General features: G+C 53.6%; 4 protein-coding genes across 4 annotated transcripts; 1 reads left to right on the top strand and 3 right to left on the bottom strand.

The window, feature by feature from the left end:
- Nucleotides 1-107: 107 nt before the first annotated feature.
- GUITHDRAFT_105625 (hypothetical protein) lies at nt 108-1,614 on the top strand (the record flags this gene model as incomplete). Its single annotated transcript, XM_005835401.1, has 2 exons — nt 108-870; nt 1,166-1,614. 2 exons carry the CDS (start codon nt 108-110, stop codon nt 1,612-1,614), a joined length of 1,212 nt encoding a protein of 403 aa, XP_005835458.1.
- Nucleotides 1,615-2,281: 667 nt separating this feature from the next.
- GUITHDRAFT_68732 (hypothetical protein) lies at nt 2,282-10,262 on the bottom strand (the record flags this gene model as incomplete). The annotated part of the gene is made up of 21 exons (XM_005835402.1): nt 2,282-2,360; nt 2,581-2,639; nt 2,863-2,967; nt 3,222-3,300; nt 3,520-3,599; nt 4,061-4,275; nt 5,020-5,038; nt 5,193-5,246; nt 5,362-5,454; nt 5,499-5,548; nt 5,730-5,802; nt 5,939-6,108; nt 6,879-6,945; nt 7,228-7,328; nt 7,699-7,839; nt 8,202-8,604; nt 8,828-9,049; nt 9,189-9,251; nt 9,473-9,623; nt 9,889-9,942; nt 9,982-10,262. 21 exons carry the CDS (start codon nt 10,260-10,262, stop codon nt 2,282-2,284), a joined length of 2,559 nt encoding a protein of 852 aa, XP_005835459.1.
- Nucleotides 10,263-11,956: 1,694 nt separating this feature from the next.
- On the bottom strand, nt 11,957-13,133 carry GUITHDRAFT_105627 (hypothetical protein; the record flags this gene model as incomplete). The annotated part of the gene is made up of 9 exons (XM_005835403.1): nt 11,957-11,975; nt 12,139-12,255; nt 12,355-12,429; nt 12,476-12,528; nt 12,613-12,666; nt 12,715-12,774; nt 12,834-12,884; nt 12,930-13,010; nt 13,113-13,133. The coding sequence occupies 9 exons, from the start codon at nt 13,131-13,133 to the stop codon at nt 11,957-11,959; spliced, it is 531 nt and encodes a 176-aa protein (XP_005835460.1).
- A 972-nt stretch (nt 13,134-14,105) lies between these two features.
- GUITHDRAFT_105628 (hypothetical protein) lies at nt 14,106-16,967 on the bottom strand (the record flags this gene model as incomplete). Its single annotated transcript, XM_005835404.1, has 1 exon — nt 14,106-16,967. One exon carries the CDS (start codon nt 16,965-16,967, stop codon nt 14,106-14,108), a length of 2,862 nt encoding a protein of 953 aa, XP_005835461.1.
- Nucleotides 16,968-19,250: the final 2,283 nt, after the last annotated feature.

Raw genomic sequence — 19,250 nt, forward strand, 5'->3', positions numbered from 1 at the left:
GGGGAGGGGGAGGAAACAGGGCAGGAAGATATGATTCTGCGAGCATAACTAGTTTTCTGTCCTCGCCATCACTCTGGCTGGTCATCGTCATCGTGGTAGCCGGTGCCATGTTGCTTCCTGACCTCAGGGGAGCAGAAGAGTTTGAGAGACACCTGAAAGGGATTGAGCGCGAGACGAGGATCAGAGTGAGAGATGGTGCGGTAGGGAGCGGGAAGATGGCAGGGGAGGCGGAGGCGGGTGAGCGTTGGTTCGTGTTCGCCTTGAACAAGAACTTCACAGACCTGCAACGTCTCTTCAGAGTCGCTACGGTCATGTGCGAGGACGCAGACGTGTGCAAGGGATCGCTCGACGAGCGGAGGTTCAGGGTCCACCCGAGAAGCTTCGTAACAGGCGGTAACGGCACGCTGAAAGAGCTTGAGATCGACTTGCAGGACTTGTTCATGACTGGGCCGAGGAGGTTCTTCATAGACTCTGCCAGCGACTTAGACACTATGTTTCTCCTCAAGCTCATCAGGAAGAATGGCCCTGGCGACCTGCTGGTCCTGCTGCGCCGCTGCAACGCTATGCTCGAGAGCATCTCCGACAACATGGGCATGAAGAAGGTGTTTGGAAGGCAGCTGGAGCAGCTGCTGAGGGGATGGGGGTTCAACTTCGACCACCAGCAAAGTTGTGTTCTTTCGAACGAGTTTGCGGGTGCCCGAGGTAGACAAGAGGCTCTCCCCTTCAGGCTGCCCCCAGCTCATACCCAGCAGAGCCTCGAGCAGATCCGGGTCACGTGGAACGAGCTGCAGAGAGGCGGGGCGGGGCACAAGAAGTTGCTTATCTTCGGCCTCGGACATGACTCGGATTGGTGGGCGTCGGTTAACCCAGGTAACAAACAAGCCTTGTAGGTTCCTCCTCCTCTCCTCTCCCCTTTGCCTCTACCTCCCTCCCTCCCTCCTTTCCCCGCGTTCATTCTTCATCCTCGCCCTCCTACTCCTCCTCCGCATCGTCATTATCATTGTCATCGTCACCGTCGTCATCGTCATCGTCGTCGTCGTCGTCGTCGTCGTCATCATCATCATCGTCATCATCATCATCATCATCATCATCATCATCATCATCATCATCATCATCATCATCATCATCATTCTGCATGCAAGCGGCCATCTGACCAGACCTGCAGGAGGAGAGACAGTCTTTGTGGAGGACAACAAGGACTGGATCAAGCACGTGCTTCAGTCAGCCCCCAACCTCGATGTAGTCCAGGTCACTTACAGCACAGTCCTCGGGAGGGACCTGAACAAGTTCAGAGATCGCGACAAGTGGGGAGAGCTGGCGATGAATCTTCCTCCTCGCATCCTCCAGCACAAGTGGGACGTCGTGCTGGTCGATGCTCCCATGGGCTTCGCTCCGGAGAACCCGGGGAGGATGCAGTCGATCTACATGGCGACGAAGCTCGTGAGGAAGGGAGGGCTGGTGGTGGTGGATGACTGCGAGAGGCCGGCAGAAGAGCTGTACATGCGGCTGATGTTGGGGGAGGGGAACATGTTTCACACGGTGGGGAGGAGGGGGAAAGTGATGAAGGACGGCACGTTGATAGCGGGGAACAAGCAATGCTACTTCCGGATGTGACATGCGACTGAGAGCTTGAGGGAGAGACTGTAACTGTGACCTGAACAGGTTGCAAGAGCTTTATTCTTTACTTGTACAGACTGATCGGAATGATAACAAGGATGAGGAGTGCAAGCCTTTTGGTGTCATCATACCGACCAGCACCTTTCCCCCTCCTCTACTCCTCCTTTCCTCATCCTCCTCCCTTCCTCTTCTCTTCCTCTTCTCTTCCTCCTCTCCTGCTCCTCCTCTTCTCCGCTTTCTCCTCCCTTTTCCTCCCCGCTTTCTGTCCCCGCATCCTTCCTCGATCTCCCGTTCTTCCTCTTCTTCCGACGATGTCACCATGGCATCATTTGCTTCCCAGGATAGCTTCCAGCAGCTCCTTCGTCTCCTCCACATGCAACTGACATAAGTCTCAGTCCCTCCCTCATCCCATGCTTCCTCTCCCTCATCCCCTTGTACTTCCACTACAGCTCCTGCTCCTGCTCATCGCCTGCTCCTGCTCCTGCTCCTGCTCCTGCTCCTGCTCCTGCTCCTGCTCCTGCTCCTGCTCCTGCTCCTGCTCCTGCTCCTGCTCCTGCTCCTGCTCCTGCTCCTGCTCCTGCTCCTGCTCCTGCTCCCCCCCCTCCCTCCCCCCCCTCCCCCCTCTCCTCCTCCTCTCTCCTCCTCCTGCTCCTCCTGCTCTCCTTCATCCCCCCGTTCGAGTTACCCTGTAGAGGCCAGTAGCAGGAGAGGCGGACGGCGGACGGCCGATATATTTCAAGTCTCTGCAGGCAAGAAAAGGCAATCAGAGGCCGAGTAGAGGAGAGAGCTAGGAGCGGAGACGAGAAAAGCAGGATCAGAAGCAGTAGGAGAGGTATCGGCAGGGGAAGGAGCAGTAGGAGGGGTATCGGCAGGAGAAGGAGCAGTAGGAGGTATGGGCAGGAGAAGGAGCAGCGAGCAGGAAAAGCTAGTAGGAGCAGGAGCAGCGAAAGGCAAGTTGAGTACCGCAGTGCGTGATCTGGGTTTAACTTCTTCTGCGCTGTCATGAAACGAGGGAGGACATACTGGTGCTAACAAATCAGCAGGAAGGAGATAAGGGAGCCTGGAGAATACAGCGACGAGCGAGATGGATCATCATTGAGATTTAAGAGAGGAGGAGGAGGAGGAGGAGGAGGAGAAAAGAGGAAATAAAAGGAGAGAGGGAAGGGAAGGGCAGAGGGGAGAAAAGTAGAGAGTGAAGAGGACAGGAGAAAAGAAGACAAGGAGGAGGGGCGGAGGGCGGAGGACCATATATGCTCCCATGTTCTTCGGTTCTTCTTGTGCCCACACGCATTCAGCATTGGGGTAGATGAGGAGAATCCGAGCAATCCGGTCGAAGGGGAAGGGAGCGAGCTGAAGCTAAGCCGTCAGAGGATGAGACTTGCGCAGGAGGTTGATTCCAGAGGAAGAGAAGAGGGAGGTGGTGGAGGTGATGTAGGCGGGAAGGCACCGTGACGGTCAGAGGACGGAGAGAAAGGGAGAAAATTGGGAGGAACGAGCAAAGGAGGAGGAGATTGGGGGGTCGGGAGCAGAGTCGCCAAGAGAGGGAGAAGAGAGGGAGGAGGAGGAGGAGGTGGTGGTGGTGGGTGGAGTGAAGGAGGAGAAACCTGCTCGATCCTGACGAAAGCGATGTCTCTGACCTTCCTTGCGGACCTCGCATGGTACATGTCGTAGAAGAACTTCCCGCTTGTTGGGAGTCAAAAACTTGAAGCAGAACATGATAGGAATGGACGAGTGCCACGGGGGTGGGACAGAAAGAGATGGTGTTGTAGCATTTTGGGATGCAGCATCAGATAAGGGGCAGGGGCAGGAGCAGGAGCAGGAGCAGGAGCAGGAGCAGGAGCAGGAGCAGGAGCAGGAGGATTGCTGCTGGGGGGGGGATTGGGATTTGAAGGTTCTGGGAACCTGCAGAAGACAAGGCGACGAATCTTGTCGCAAGGGTTGAGCTCATACTGCCTAGACCTGAGGTTGTCACCAGGGCCATGCTGGAAAGAAGTATCAGACAGAAGCGGGTGAGAGGAGAAGAAAGATCGCAGTGACTGGAGGAAGAAGAACATGTGCTGGGGTAAAGAAAACCAAGACAGAGATTGCTCTCAGATGAAATATCGACAGGAAGGTGAGAGGTTTGATATAAGAGGAACAAGAATGCCAGGTGATGGCGATGAGGGAGAATGGAGGGAACGTCTATAGACGAGAGAAGAGAGAACGGCAATCGAGGACATGCAGCAAGTAGCCATGAAACAACTACAACAAGCCAACAGAACACAAACCTCAACGATGGTTCTCCTGAAGAAAGTATTTGGCCCCATGTCGTCCAGAGGCGATCTGAAACGAACAAACATCAGCATTCCCACGGCAGACTCCTCCAACGTCCTTCTCGTCATCATCATCGTCATCATCATCATCATCAGTCTCTTCATGATTCTAATCATCCTCATTTCATCACCATCACTGCAATCAATGCCATGTTCTCATTTCTGAACCTGCAAGCCCGATGGTGTAACAAGTACTTAGGTGACATCACGATCAGCGGCTTGGCGTACGGCCGATGAATCTGGCGACGTAGAACGTGGAAGTATTGTGCAGGAGAGGATGGATTGATCTGCTTGCTATCAGCGCAGCTCGTTTGCAAGATCGCATGCAGTGAAAATGGAAGTTCGACTCACCACACAGAAGTTGTGAGTTCTTTCATCGTTGCGCCTGATCCAGGCAGAAGCAAACATGAAGTATTCCTCCTTGCTCAACGCAGAAGACTCGGCGCCATGGACGCTCAGCTCTGAAAAGATGGAGAGGAAGGACAGGAAGGAGGAGGAAGGCGACAAGAAGGGGATCAAGTAGAAAAGGCAGAGAGGAGGAGAAACGAGAAATTTCAACAAATTTGTGCTCCATCACATTCATCCCATTCATGAAAACAAGCATCAAGCAAACCTTGTGATTGAATTCTCGGCTTGTCAGTCGGCGAAAGTTCGTTGAGGTAGTTGGTAATGTCGGACATGTTGACCTGTCGTCACCTTCACTCACGGAGAAAGCAGCAACAACTGAATAGTGTCGTCGTCGTCTTCGTCATCATCATCATCATCATCATCATCAGCAGCAGCAGCAGCAGCAGCAGCAGCAGCAGCAGCAGCAGCAGCAGCAGCAGCAGCAGCAGCAGCAGCAGCAGCATTCATTGTCATTCATCGTCATCTCATCGTCATCAGATCACTCCTCCAAATACATGGAAGGGAATTTCTCCCTTCAATGCCATCGTTCTCTTCATCACAACCATTCTTCTTGTCTCCTCACCTTGTTGTTTCCATTTCCGTCCAGCACTTTCCATGCTCGCTCGAGCTCCTGCGGTCGTTTCAGCACAAGAGGAAGGAGAAGGGAAGCAAACAACCTCCTCAAACGATCCCTCAATGGCACCCGGGACAACATCCGGATCCTGCAGGATGGAATTCGTTAAAAGACAACTTTGACAACTCGCGTTGACATCATCGTACACTCCTCATCTCAATCGTCATACAATTCTCATCTCAGTCATCGTACACTTCTCATCTCCATCATGGCAAGTTTCTGCCATCCGTCTCTGTCTTCACCTGGTCCACCAGCTGCAAGTACCTCTCGAGCCTCGCAGACGAATGCTCAGGGCCCTAACGTTGCATCACACAGTCAGAGTCTGGCGCATCCAACTTGAAGAGAGGAGCATCGATTTAGTGCATGTGCCGCTACGATCTGTCGTAACAAAGACAGTAACAACAGCCCTACCTGCCCGTCGTACCCGTGTGGCAGGAGCAGCACCAGCGCTGATTTCTGTCCCCACTTGCTCTCCCCGGTTGCGATGAAGTTGTCAATGATGTGCTACATCGAACGGTCAGTCGAGCATGTCATGCCAACGTTCTCACCTGAGCAACGTTCGCAAAGTCCCCGAACTGAGCCTCCCAGATCACAAGAGCTGCGAGGGACTTCAGTTTCGCACTCATCCCCTTGTCCCATCTCTTGTCTCAGTCTGCCTCCCTTGCCTCCCTTGTCGTTCTCTCCCTCAAGTTCTCACACACACAAACAAGTTCAACGCGATGACAACGATCGGCAAGACTTGTATCGCAATCATCGCAGGTGAATCATGGCAGTCTCACCTAAGTCACTCTCTAACGAGTAGCCGTACTCGAACCCGAGCACTGCTGCCTCTGACAAGCTCGAGTTGCAAACCTGAGAGCAGGAAAGGGTCTCAGCATGCACTATCTCAATCATCGCATCACTTCTCGAGCATGTGCAACGTCGATCATACACAACAACGAAAGTGAAAGTTCGAACAGACGAGCTGCATGTCGAAGTTCAGCATGACAACCTGAAACGTCGCTTGCGGGCCGAGGTTGAGGTTGTTAAGAGGAGTGTAAGGTTGAGCAGTCCGCTGGTCGTATATGACGGCATGGCGCTGGTTGAAAGTTCCTCGCTCACTGTGACGGGAGGTAAGTCGAAGGAAAGTTGCAAGAGAGAACGGACAAAGAAAGTTGTCTGACAACAGATAATTTGATGAAGAGAGGGCGGGAAGAATGCAAAGGATGATGATGAGAGGAAAATCCATCCACAGCACAACAGGAAATAAACTAGAAGTAGAAATTCAACACAAACAACACAAGGCCGATAGCTGCGGAGAGAGAATTTGAAACGCAAGTCAGCACCTGTCCTGTCCACTCAATCTGACATCGACAGTCGGGTGCTCAACATACTCAGTCAAGAGCTCAGCGGTGCCCTGTTTGCACATAATCGTCAGATTCGTCATCAACAATCAACCCGTCATCGTCGTCAACAACACCATCGTCGTCGTCGTCATCGTTGCAATCATGTTTCTTTCATCGCTCACCTTGAGTGCATCAGAGGTGTCGGCAAGTGAAAGGGAATCTCCTTCTCGTTTTATCCTCCCGAAGCTGTCATCCGGGCTGTTGAACATGTCGTTACGGTGTTTGAATACTTATCCAATATCCTAGAGACTCGTGCAGATACATGAAGAGGAATAGAAGTGGGCAACAGAGCCAGAGAGTTTCGGATGTGAGAGAAACAATATACCTGAATGGTAGCATCAAAGCTCCAAAGGCAAGGAGTTCTGCCCAACGGTTTCAGAGAAATCAGCAGCTTGGAGGGCAGGCGAGACGAAATGAGAACCAAGTTTCTTGCGTAATGGAGAGGGAGGAAATAAACGTGAAGGGAGGAAAAAGACAAGGAGAGGGAAAGGGGAAGGAGAGGAAAAGAGAGAACGTGAACAAATCAAATTCATGTAGCATCACCTGCCAGCGCCATGTCAGCCTCGCCATGTTCCAGCATCTTCTGGCGCCGCATGAAAAGATCTTTCACCTGTCAAGGCGTGCAGTGAGAACACAGGGAATGACGCGTTTGACAGTCAGTCGAACAAGAGCAGCAAAGGCAGACAGGCAGACAAGAAGAAAGGAAGGAAGGAAGGAAGAAGAGAAGGAGGGAGGGAGGGAGGGAGGGAGGAGGGAGGGAACAAGGGAGGAAACAAGGGAGGGAGGGAGGGAGGGAGGGAGGGAGGGAGGGAGGGAACAAGGGAGGGAGGGAGGGAGGGAGGAAAGAAAGAAGGAAACGAGGGAGGGAGGGAGGGAGGGAAGGTCAACGTACCTGCGGGTGGGCACTGAAGTCCTCTGGGATTTTACAAGCTGACAGTCCGATGTCTTTAAGAGTCTTGAGAGGAACCCCAGTAAGGTTGAAGGGCCTTGAGCCTTACAGACGATTCTTGTCAGTTGCCTCCTTTCTTCCCTCACTCACTCGCTCGCTCACTCGCTCGCTCGCTCGCTCACTCACTCTTCTCAATCTTCTCACTCTTCTCCATCTTCTCAATCTTCTCAATCTTCTCACTCTTCTCAATCTTCTCAATCTTCTCACTCTTCTCAATCTTCTCACTCTTCTCAATCTTCTCACTCTTCTCAATCTTCTCAATCTTCTCAATCTTCTCACTCTTCTCAATCTTCTCAATCTTCTCACTCTTCTCAATCTTCTCAATCTTCTCACTCTTCTCAATCTTCTCACTCTTCTCAATCTTCTCAATCTTCTCAATCTTCTCACTCTTCTCAATCTTCTCACCTGAATCACAAAGTGCACTGATCGCTTCCCCCTGCCAGTTCGTCGCCAACCACTCGGAGGGCCTCGGAATGTACTGAGATGAGCATGAGATGGGCACGGAGAGGTCGAGGAAGTAAGCTGCTTCACCTGCTTCCTGTGCTGAAACTCGTTCTGTCCGGGCGTGAGTTGACAAGGGCACAAGGGATCGTCAGGCAGAGAGGGAAACAGTATTTCTTTCACCTCAAACTCATGAAGGACCTTCTGCGAAAGATCCCTCACGAACTTCGTATCAACCACTCGGTCTGCGATCAATTCCTGGCAAGTGGCATTACAAACAACACACTGAGCCCATCGACGACATCTTTCCCATCATAGAGAGCTATTCTAACGTAATATAGTGCATCTCATCGCTCTGTCTTGGTATCTGATCTAACTTCCAACCACGTAAAAACTTTGGCTCCATTATCTTGCGGCATTCTCGGACGACTGTCGTCTCCCAACATCATCTCCATCCCCGCCTCCACTCTCTCAACGCACATCTGCCAACATCTTCATCCTCACCGTGGTATACAGCTGCAGGACAGGCGGGTGTCTTCGGATCTCCGAGTATGTCAGAGGCTGAGTGAGGGAAGGCTCGTCCAGCTCGTTGTGCCCATGTCGCCTGTAGCAAACAATGTCCACCACACAGTCCTTGTGAAAGGTCTGTCTCCATTCCGCAGCGATCCGGCAGACGTGGATCACGGCCTCGACGTCATCGCCGTTGACGTGGAAGATCGGAGACTCGATACCCTTGGCTACGTTGGTGCAGTGGTAGGACGATCGGGAGGCACGCGGGTCAGTGGTGAACCCGATCATGTTGTTGATGACGACGTGGATTGTGCCCCCAGTTGTATATGCTGGGATCTCCGACAGCTCCATCACTTCTGCTACAATCCCCTGATGGTTTCGCACTTCAGATGCCAGCAGCAGCCAAGGCAGGAGAGCAGGCAAGCAGGGAAGGAGGGGAGAAGTGAGGAGGAGGAGAAAGCAGGAGATTTTGATCGCGATGATGAGAAAGTTTACGGCGGAGATGACCGGGAAAGATATTGAGAGAGGAGAACAGGAACAGGAGCACTCAATCCACGAGTGAGAGGAAGGTGGGAGGGACAAGGGGTGTTACCTGACCACTGAAGGCAGCGTCACCATGCAGCAGCACAGCCATGACTCTCTTCATCTCCTTGTCGTTGATGAAGAACTGCTTCGCCCTCGTCTTCCCTACGACGACAGAGTTCACAGCCTCCAAGTGCGAAGGGTTGGCCGCAAGATTCATATGAACAAGTTTCCCCCGGAAGTTCCTGACTGCGTAAGTCCCGAGATGGTACTTAACATCTCCCATCGAGACCTACAGAGCAGGTCACAATCGTGAATCCGAGGGCTCTCAGGAGCAGCAGGAGCAGCAGAAGCAGGGTTGGGCAAGCGGCGGAAGGATGGAGAGGATGAAAGTTTGAGTGAGGAAACAGGAGAAGGTAATCCAGCCTCACATCAGTCTCAGTAAACTCGTTGCAGAGAGCTCCGAGAGGTTTTCCGAACAAGTTGGCAAGAACCTGAAAAGAAGAGAGAGAAGCAGAGAAGGGACCAGGAGAGGAGAGGAGAGGAGAGGAGAGCATGGGAGAAAGAGAGAAGAGGGAAGGAGAGACGAGGAAACACGAGAAAGAGAGGAGAGGTGAGATGAGGTGAGATGAGAGAGAGAGAGGAAAAGAGGAGAGAAGAGGAGAGAAAACAAATTACTGTGAGCACCTCCAACATGATACCGCTCAAGCCTTACATTCAACCTGCCACGATGCGCCATCCCGAGCTCAACTCCCTCTACACCCAGCTCGGCTCCTCTTGTAACGAGGGCATGGAGGCCAAGGAGGACAGCCTCTGCACCTTCGATGCCGAATCTTTTTACAGCAGGAAACTTGTCTCCGAGGAAGCTGGGCCAACGAGTAAGTTCACAGCACATGACGTACATCCACATCAAACAAGATCCCTCACCTCGAAAACATCATTCAAGGAACACATATTTCAAAAGAGCACATTCTTCAAAGAGCACACTTATCAAAGGCCCTTCGAAGACATCCTTCAGTCTACATCTCGACTCATATCATAGATCTCATCAAGTGAGGTACGTCGCAGCCTCTACAAGAGCAACCACGTCTCCACTAAACAGCCCGGCAGCGGGCGGCTGATGAAACTCACCGTTCAAGATGGTCAGTCCGCAGCAGAATCTCAAGAGCTTTCACTTTCTCCTCTCTGCTCAGAGTCCCGAGCTGGTTCCCCTGGAAGAAATACTCGTTCCGCTGCTTCTTCCTTGGGTTCCCCCGCTCAAAAATCGTCTTGATCCAGCTCCTCTGGAACCTGTCGGACAGGTGCGTATACTCTACCGCCGTGCTCCCACAGTAGGTTGCGCGCATGAACTCGACGACATCATGGATGCTCCAATCTCTCTTGGGATGAGCGAGGAACTCATGGCCAATGGCGAACCGCTCGTTCGGGTCGACATCTTCCAGTCCGAACACGGTGAGGTCGAGACGGTCGGGGTAGTCCTTCAGCAGCCTGCAGACAGTCAGCATAAGGAGTAAACAATTGTTGTGGCAGCACCTGCAGACGTCTACTGCATCTGTGTTGACCCAGTAGATGGGCTCGTGCGGGTTCAACTTCTTGTGGGAGCTGCCACGGAGCGGGTCAAGCATGGCGGCGAAGTGTCCTCGATGGCGGAAGGCGTTGATCATGTTGCTCAGGCGAAGCGCGATCGTCGTCAATCGCTTGCCGTCTTCTTGCGGTATGGCTGGCCATTTCATCTCCAGGGGATTCCAATCGGGAGTTTGTGAGACGAGAGTCCTGCAATGGAGGGAAAGGGACCATGCTTGTTTCTTGGAAGCATTACGGTGCAGTGCTGCAAGGGGGTAAAGAGTCGACGCGGCACGTGATATGGATCTATCAGACGTGGTTGACCACAGCGAGAGAATTCCTGTCCTTGAAGCACGGTTGGGAATTTTTGTTGTGAGCCCGAAGACATGTTTCCCTCGCATTTCGAAGAGCAGCAGTCTCTGCAACAGCTCTTGCGTTCCTCTCATCAGCTCAGCAACCACCTTCACAAGCCCCTGCCTCCTGATCCTGGTTGCATATCCTCCGGACACCTGGACATGAAATAAGCGCGTAATTAAGCTTAGTGTCTGGATTTCTTTCCCTTCCTTCTAGGCATTTATCACCGCACAGGTGCCAATCTTCCTCCTCTCTCAGATAATCATGCTCGTGCGTGATGATCCATCACAACTGGTGGTTGTCATCACTTCTATTCCTCCTCCTCTACTCCTCAACTCCTCGCGTTCTCCCTATCCCCCATCTCCACACTACCTGGCCTAGCACGTTCCTGTATCCTCCTCCCTCGCTTCCTCCCCTCTCTACCATGACGGTACACATGAATCTTGGAGATAGTCACCAATAGTGTCGCCCTCCTATCCCTCCTCCTCTCGCCCTCTCCCTTCCGACTCCTCCTGGTATCTCCCTGCCATGCTCAATTCCAGGGTTGTCACCACCCCCATATTAATACTTTAAAGTACCCGTCATCCTTCCCACCCACCTTCATTCACACTTTTTTAGTAAACGGACTCCAGGGGTTTGGCCCGGTCGAAATCAAAATGCAGCACAAACTTGATTAGGTGCGAAGGGGGCGGAGCAGGGGGAGAGGATCACGGCGAGGAGCAGGAGAGCAGGAGAGCAGGAGAGCAGGAGAGCAGGAGAGCAGGAGAGCAGGAGAGCAGGAGAGCAGGAGAGCAGGAGAGCAGGAGAGCAGGAGAGCAGGAGAGCAGGAGAGCAGGAGAGCAGGAGAGCAGGAGATCAGGAGATCAGGAGAGCAGGAGAGCAGGAGAGCAGGAGAGCAGGAGATCAGGAGAGCAGGAGAGCAGGAGAGCAGGAGAGCAGGAGAGCAGGAGAGCAGGAGAGCAGGAGAGCAGGAGAGCAGGAGAGCAGGTATGGGGAAACGTTCTTCAGATTGTGGGCAGGGCCTTGATGTTTTGGATGATGTTGGAGTGATGGTCGGCAGGGGTGCGTGAGTGACATCGGACTTGGAGGACCAACTTTGAGCTAGTTGCAGATTTCAAGAAGGTAATAATAAAGCAGCGAGCAGCGTTAGGATAGGCGTGCTGAGAAGAATTCGCAATGAAGCACAGAAATATGGCTAGGAAATGGAATGAAGGATTGTCCGGCAACGTCAGCCTTTCTGAGATTTCAAACAGTGCTTGTATGCCTCCAGGTCTACATCATTTCAAGTGCACAATTTTCCACTGCAAGCACAGGATGAGAGAGGAAAGAGAGACAGCGGCAGGAAACCTCAAGCTCTGGTAGATGAGTCTCGAATGTCCAGCATGAATACTGTCGGCGAGTGATGAGGAGAGAGCATGAGCAGATGCAGTTGACTCACCGTTAACACAAACTCTCCGGGCTCACCGATGATCCTGCAACAACAACGTCACGTCGTATGCTGCGCGAACGCGCGGTCGAAGCAGGATGCACTGCATGCCTATCATGTAGATCTTTGATGCTTGTCTTTTGATCGTATGAAACCTGAGCCAACATGTCATGCAAGGTTGGATAGAGGACATAGATGTCAGATCGAGGAAGGGCCCGGGAACAACAACGAAAGCACGTCCGCCAACCGCCCACAATGCCACCAACGAGTCGACACTGACCTGCACAGAGACTTGGGCGAAGTCTTCTCCTTCCTCATCGGTCAAGAAACTTCGAACAAGTGTCAGATCAACTGCCATGACCAATCATCCCTCACCCGACTGAAACGATCTCTGACTCGTATATCTTCGACACTTGTTGTTCCGCTCTCTACCAGGCCGTATCAGTTCTTCATTTTCACACACAAAAAAAAAAAGAAGAGAGAGGAAAAAGAGACAGCGGCTCAATTCTTACCAATTCTGTCTCCTTCATCAGTTTTTCTGCTTCTTCAACTGCGGTGAGAAATTTCTGCACAACAAATCATCTAAGAATGAGGCATGTTCTACGGTCTCATACCTCTCCAACAAGGCCCCTCAACGAATCGACATCATGGGAAGAAATGCTTTTCATCGCCGACTAGAAGAAACATTACTGGCTGCATGTGGAGCAAGATCGTGAGAAGCTCGTCATCGGACCTCAATTGCAAAGATTGCTCCATCCAAGAACTCAGTCTCGTCGAAATTGTTCTGTCATAACGTCAGACAACTTGGTCAGGAGGAGGAGGGGCGTACCTCGGACAGGAGCTTGAGGGCCCTAATGTTCATATCCAAAAAGAATTTTCGAATGAACCCTATGCGGATCTTCTTGTACGGCTACGCACAAATAGAGTCAGCCAACCTTCCGAGCTTCTCTTGTTTTACCTACGGTATCAAGCGTCAACAAACAAGAAACTTCATGCGATGCAACAGATTTACCCGGTACATGACATGCTTCATTTTCGCATCGATCTGCAACAAAGTACCGAGTCAACGCGGTGAATCCGATGAATCTAGAATGTCGCCGACCTCCTTGTCCTCATCCTTGCACTTCAACAACCTTGTGCTCCTAAAGGATCTCGTCTGTTGGAAACTACCAAACTTGACCAATGAGTTTGCCACTGTGCCTTCAATCCCCTTTTTCCACCCGAGTCTCTGGTGGATAGAATGTGAGCAGCACTAGGCCAAGTTTCAATAGACGACCTGTAAAGGTTGAGTACGTAGAATTCTAGTGAAGAATTGTCGCATTCCAGTTCAATTCGGAATGAAGGGGAATTGATAACAGATTGACCCCACTTCCTCGATTATGACGAATACAAATCCTGAGATGTCATCATGTCAGTTGTTAAAACTATGCATGAGCTATCAATCACTATCCTTCAATGACCTCCCACTCCCTCCCATCCTCTACGCTGGTAAATCTCTTCCCGCACAAAGTGTTGGGAGTACAGCTTGAAGAGGCATAGGGGCTGATAGAGAGGGTCATACAGCAGCATCTGCTGATCGTGCGCCTACTCTGGTCTAACATCAACACGTTCTTGTCATCCGATCTTCACATATTTGGAGTCAGCAGGCAAGACCGACCATCGCCCCGCCGGGCTGTTGCCGCATTAAATGAATTGAGCCCACATCCCCGCTCATGACAAACTACTCCGAGTGCCTGCTCCGAGTGCTCCGAGGCAGACTCCGAGGCCTGCCCGGCCGCAGTGCGCCAGGCTCCGAGCCTGGCAGCTCCGGCGCCGCGATCGGATCGGATCGGACCGCCCGGCGGCCCGGCGGGAGGCCCACCCAGGCCCGCCCGGCCGGCCCGGGGCCCACCCCAGGCACTGACCCGGCTGGGCCCACACCCTGCTCGCAGGCCGCGCCCCGGCAACAACCAAACAGTCGGTGGCAACGCCAGGTTAGCTTGTTGATTCAATAATGCAAGCTAGATTATGGCACTTCGTACTTGTGCTCGCCCCAAGCAAGGATCGCCTTGTCTAGCAGGAGCTTCGCCGCATGCAGATCCTTCAGCTCCACTCGTACCGTGTGAAGTCCCGGTGAGAGCCTCCCGACTGAGACCGACATACCGTGAGGGTCCTCAACCAGAGTACCGGGCAGTAAGAGGAAGAAGAAGCTCCCGTCCTCTTCAACTTCGCCCTCGCCAGCGTGCCTGTACGCCTGCACCGACAACTGGTATCCCGTCGCTCTGGAGAGCCCGAAGATGTCAAGGTGGACGAGATGCTCGCTGCCCACGAGCTCCAGCGTTGTGCTCTGGACAAGGTGGATGCGACTGATGTCGCACTTGTCGTCCCTAAACGCTCTGATGAGGCAGGAGCGGATCGGAACATGGGGCTGCACGTCCGTATAGTAGTCTGACAAGAGCCTCTGCAGCAGCTCCCGGCCGTGCGTGTCCGGGGGGCCCCAGCCAGTGTTAGCCCCCTGCTTGGGGGGCGCGACGATGGCGAGCCTGTCAAACACGAAGTGCTCGACGCTCTCGATCGCCGACGACCCATGCATGAGGAAGCTCTTGGGGAGAACCGTGAAGGTGTAGCCCAAGTTGCAAGCCTCCACCCCGAGGGAAACCTTGTCCCATCCCCAATGCACAAAGCGATCGTCGTACAGCCCGACGCCGTGGCTCCCCCGCCAGGCGCTCCGGTTGACCACCACGTAGGGCTCGTAGCCTAGGATGTACTTGACCTGGTACGTCTCCTCTGCCTCCATCCACCTGTCGTACTCAGTTCCCGCATGGAACACACCAGCTTCGTGCCATCTGCCAGTCGTTGACCACATGCCCATGTCAAGTCCGGGGATCCACACCTGACGCCCCTCGAAGTTTAGCCGCAAGGCCTCCATGGAGATCGAGGCGGGCTCGACGCGAATACGCTGCTCCTCAAGGGAGATGCCGGCTTCCCTGGGCCAGGAACCGGAGGTCTTGAAGGAGGGGATCACCAGCAGCTCCGTCGGCCCGACCTTCCCGTCCTGGTACGCCTGCCGTATGTTGGACGCCAGTCCATCCGACGCGAGCATGTCTACGTCCGCGTACAAGACCAAGTCCGTGCGAGCTATGGCGCATGAAATTTTTCTGAGCATGTTGATCGGAAACACCAGGAGACTACCAGGTTTGTCCTTGTCAGGGCAAGACGTCAGGAGGGTAGCTTCCAGCGTCTTGTTTCTCTCGATGAACCATGGCCCTAGTGTCTGCTGCACCAGCGTCTTGATCTGCTCTTGCTCTGACATGCTGCGGGCGTAGAAAGCGACCGCCACGTGCTCATTCCACTGCGCCGCAGCATTGATGAGCACGACAGCTCTGTCAAGGGTCGCGACGGTGGACAAGGTCAAGCCCAGCTCATCTTCTCGCAGCCTCCTGGTTGCTCTGACTGACATGGAGAAAGGAGATCGCTGGTACGGCATCTGACCCTGGAAGAGAGGGTTTCCGGAGGTCCAGAGGTATGAGACCATGCAGGGCTGCAGGGCTTGGACTTTGCGGGACAAGTACGCGAGCAAAGTATCGTCGCTCTCATGCTCTGCGAAGTAGTCGTACAAGACCGACACCATCACCACTTGCTCTGACCATGCGGACGGGACATCGAAGTGTACAACTCCTACAGAGCCCGTCGAGCCGTCGACAACCACGACACCCGCCTGATGAAAAAGGATGACTTGCTTCTCTTTGTGCCTAAAGGTCAAGTGGACCCTGTATCTGCAACCAGGCACCAGGCCTATTGCTTTGATAGAAGCCTTGAACGGAACTCCAGCCACGAGATGGTCAGTGCCGGGACTCATCACCAGGTTGCAAAGTACTTCCTCCGGATGTGGACGGTAGCGAAGCTTCACACTGTCGGAACGGACGAAGGAAGCTTCTTTTGCGCTCCTCCTTTCTGCTGGTAGTCGCTGAGAGCGCGAGAAATCGTCCTCAAGCACGCAGATCTCGTTGCACCTGGACACCTTGAGGAACTTGCGGACGGTGAGTTTGGCAGCGATAGAGCTGTTGGCTCGGTTCTCGAGCTCCGAGACAGTCGCTAATATCAGATACTCGCTTCCTCCCGGAGCAGAGACTCGCACGTCCTGCACATGCTCGGAGCTGTTCATATGCAGAACCAGCATCTCTCTGGACTGCTCCAACGAGTTCACCTCTGTGACAACGAGGACGAGCAGCAGGTTACCCCCAGTCATCCCCCGCAGGCGGATGGAAATCGACATCTCCCTCTCCTGCAAGGTCGCATGCTCCATGACCATTGCCGGCTCTGACGCGTTCACCACCCGCACACTGTGATCCCCGATGGCGACAACCTCCAGCTCGTCGCCCTCCATCCGGTGCAGGAGCGCCATGAATGCATACATACCAGGGCTCGCGTCCTCGTATACGAATGAAAGGCATCTCGAGCTGTTAGATAAGAAATGCTCATCCATCAGGTACTCCCTCACTGCGAGCACCTCCATCCCTTGACGCAACTGCACTTGCACCACCAACGGCGCCGGAGCAGGAAGAGATGAGAGGTCGATGTCTAAGGAGAGCTGCTGCACTGCTGGAGAGTTCACATCCATGACTTGCCAGCGCATAGACCAGCCTCCCTCGTCGGGCGCCAGGGCCACTGACAGCGATGCAGACTTGCTGCAGGGGCACAGAGTTCCAGGGATCGGCGAAGAGCGAAGGCGGGTTCCATCAAGGGCAGGGGAGACTTTGCACTGTGGAGAAGAGGGAGACTGCGAGGAGAAGTGCTCGGAATCGGGGAGAGAGGAGGAGGAGGAGGAGGAGGAGGAGAAGCCTGCCATGATAATCAGAATCCTCGCTGTCATCGCCATCCTCGCCATCTTGTTCCGCGTGGCCGAGTCAAGAGTCGATTGACTGACCGAGGACCCCCTTCAACCCCATTTCGAGGCCATCAGGAGGGGGGTGAGTGGGGGTGGCTCATTTACTCTGAAAAGAGATCTTTTCAACTTTTAATAATCCCAGCAGCCCCCCGCAGTTATACGGAGTGCCGTACTCGACCCGAGTACCCCTCTTTCTGACCAAAAAACCGTACTCGACCCAAGCTGACATGGGTCTACGAGTACATCCCTTCGGGAAGGTCCGTGCTTCTGAGAATGACCCTAGTAGAAGGCATGCCGGCCCGGGTAGGACTCTGTCCCCTACTAGCCTAGTAGACCGAAAGGCTACCGTGGGGGCTACCTTTACTCAAGGGCTGGGACTCAGTCGCACACTACGAAGTTCGGAAAAATCATGAACAAGAAGGAATTTTTCATTTTTCAGTACTGGATCTGAGTAAAGTTTAGTCACTGAACATGAGTACACCGCAACGGTCTATGATCCGCTGCCGCGGCACGGATCTTTTTTTGGCAGCCTTTCCTCGCGTGACTGCGTACTGATCGACTTTAACTTAACTTTGAGTAAAGAAGGGGCCCTAATACTTGACTCAGCCTAAAAAGCGCGGCGGAAACTTGCCAGCAACTCAGGCTGGCACCGTGCCGGGGCCCGCCCGGCCGCTGGTGAACTTCCACACCTCACCGAGCCTCGGAGGCTGTGCCCGGCACCGAGCCGGGCTGTGCCGACACCGTTTTGCCTGAGTGAGCAGTGTTACGCCCCGCCGGCCCGGGCCGGCGCCCCCGCCCCTCGGACTGTCCGGGGCCGTGACCGTACCGGACAACTGCCCGGGCTCTCTTCCAACTCAATTGGCAAGTTCACTCAGTACTGCCAGGGCCGTCCGATCACGGCGTACTGATTGAGCGCGCGGCAGTCACTCAGGCGGCCGGGCAGGCCCGCGGCGAGCCCGGCGGCCGCCGCGCGTCGGCGATCATCCCGGGCCGCAGATCATTCCCCCGGGCCGGGCCTGATCCGAGTCCGATCCGATGCCATGATCATCCCCGGGGCCATATGATCATCCTCCAGATCATCCTCATCCCCAGGCTCGCGATCATGTTGGTCATCGTGGGGATGGGGTCGAAGTTGAGGCGGCATCTCGATGAAGGGCAGAAATTCCTATTTGCTTTTCCGTGGGTGGGTGGATAAGGGGGTAGGGTGGTGTGTGGTGTTGGTAGGGTCATGTACCCTACTCGTGAAAATATTCACATTCTTAATGATGGTCTTGACTTGGGGGTGGGGTGATTTTCTCATGAGTACCCATAGTCTCAATATTGTTTTGGTACGCCTTAACCCTACCTACCCCTTCAACATTATGGAAATGCTCGTTCGTTTGTACCGGTACCTATCATGGAGACTACCCTACCCTCAGAAGAGTATACTTCTCAACCCCTACCCCTTATTCACTCCTACCCCACCCCGGACTTCCCTTTGGGTCACTAGGAACGGAGGAGCGTAACGGCCATGGCGGCGCCGCCGTGTCAGTAGCACACCAGCGTTCCCTCCGTCTTTCTGCCCCCTGCCCCCTGCCCTCATCCTCTCTGGACCCACCGCTCATCTGTGACCCTGAGCTCTGCGATCACTGGTTCTGTCCTCTCATTGCCTTCCCTTTTCAACCCTTTGATTGAGAAACTTCGTCTACCGCAATCCCTGCCGCTGACTCATCGATCCTGTACGTTGGTCGACAGGATCATACACCTGTGCATCCACAGCTTCGTCCCAGGAGGTCCATTTCCAGGAATCTTCCTTCATTCGCCCATAGTTCTTTGCGCAGTGAGGGCCTTTGCTGGCTTAGAGCTTTCTTCGGGCATAGCTGGCTAGTGGCGTGAGACTGGAAGTCGTGGGCGTCATTTAGTAGCACTGACATCCAGATAGCATCAACAGCCTAAGATATTATGATGAGGACGTCTCTCGAGAGGTTTGCACCCGCACGGGGCTTCTGATCATACTGTAAGGGGTCAAGAACGAGAGATTATGATGGTTTGGGTATCACGTGCAATCCCTGAAATGCTGATCACCAATTGGTCGGGTCACAGCTCAGACCAAGGAGACAGGCAGATGGATTATGACTGAAAGAAACCTTTCTTTCAATACTGCTTCATGGAGGACTTGTTCTGTCTTTCTTGATGGTCAGTTTCAGAAGAATTTGCGCATGGGAGCTCCTGGTGGTACTATTGACCACATCGTCTGTGTATGCGGGCATTGCAGTCACATCGCAGTGCTCTCTTCAACAATGC

Source organism: Guillardia theta (genome assembly GCF_000315625.1).
Source record: "Guillardia theta CCMP2712 unplaced genomic scaffold GUITHscaffold_21, whole genome shotgun sequence".
Lineage (NCBI taxonomy): Eukaryota > Cryptophyceae > Pyrenomonadales > Geminigeraceae > Guillardia > Guillardia theta.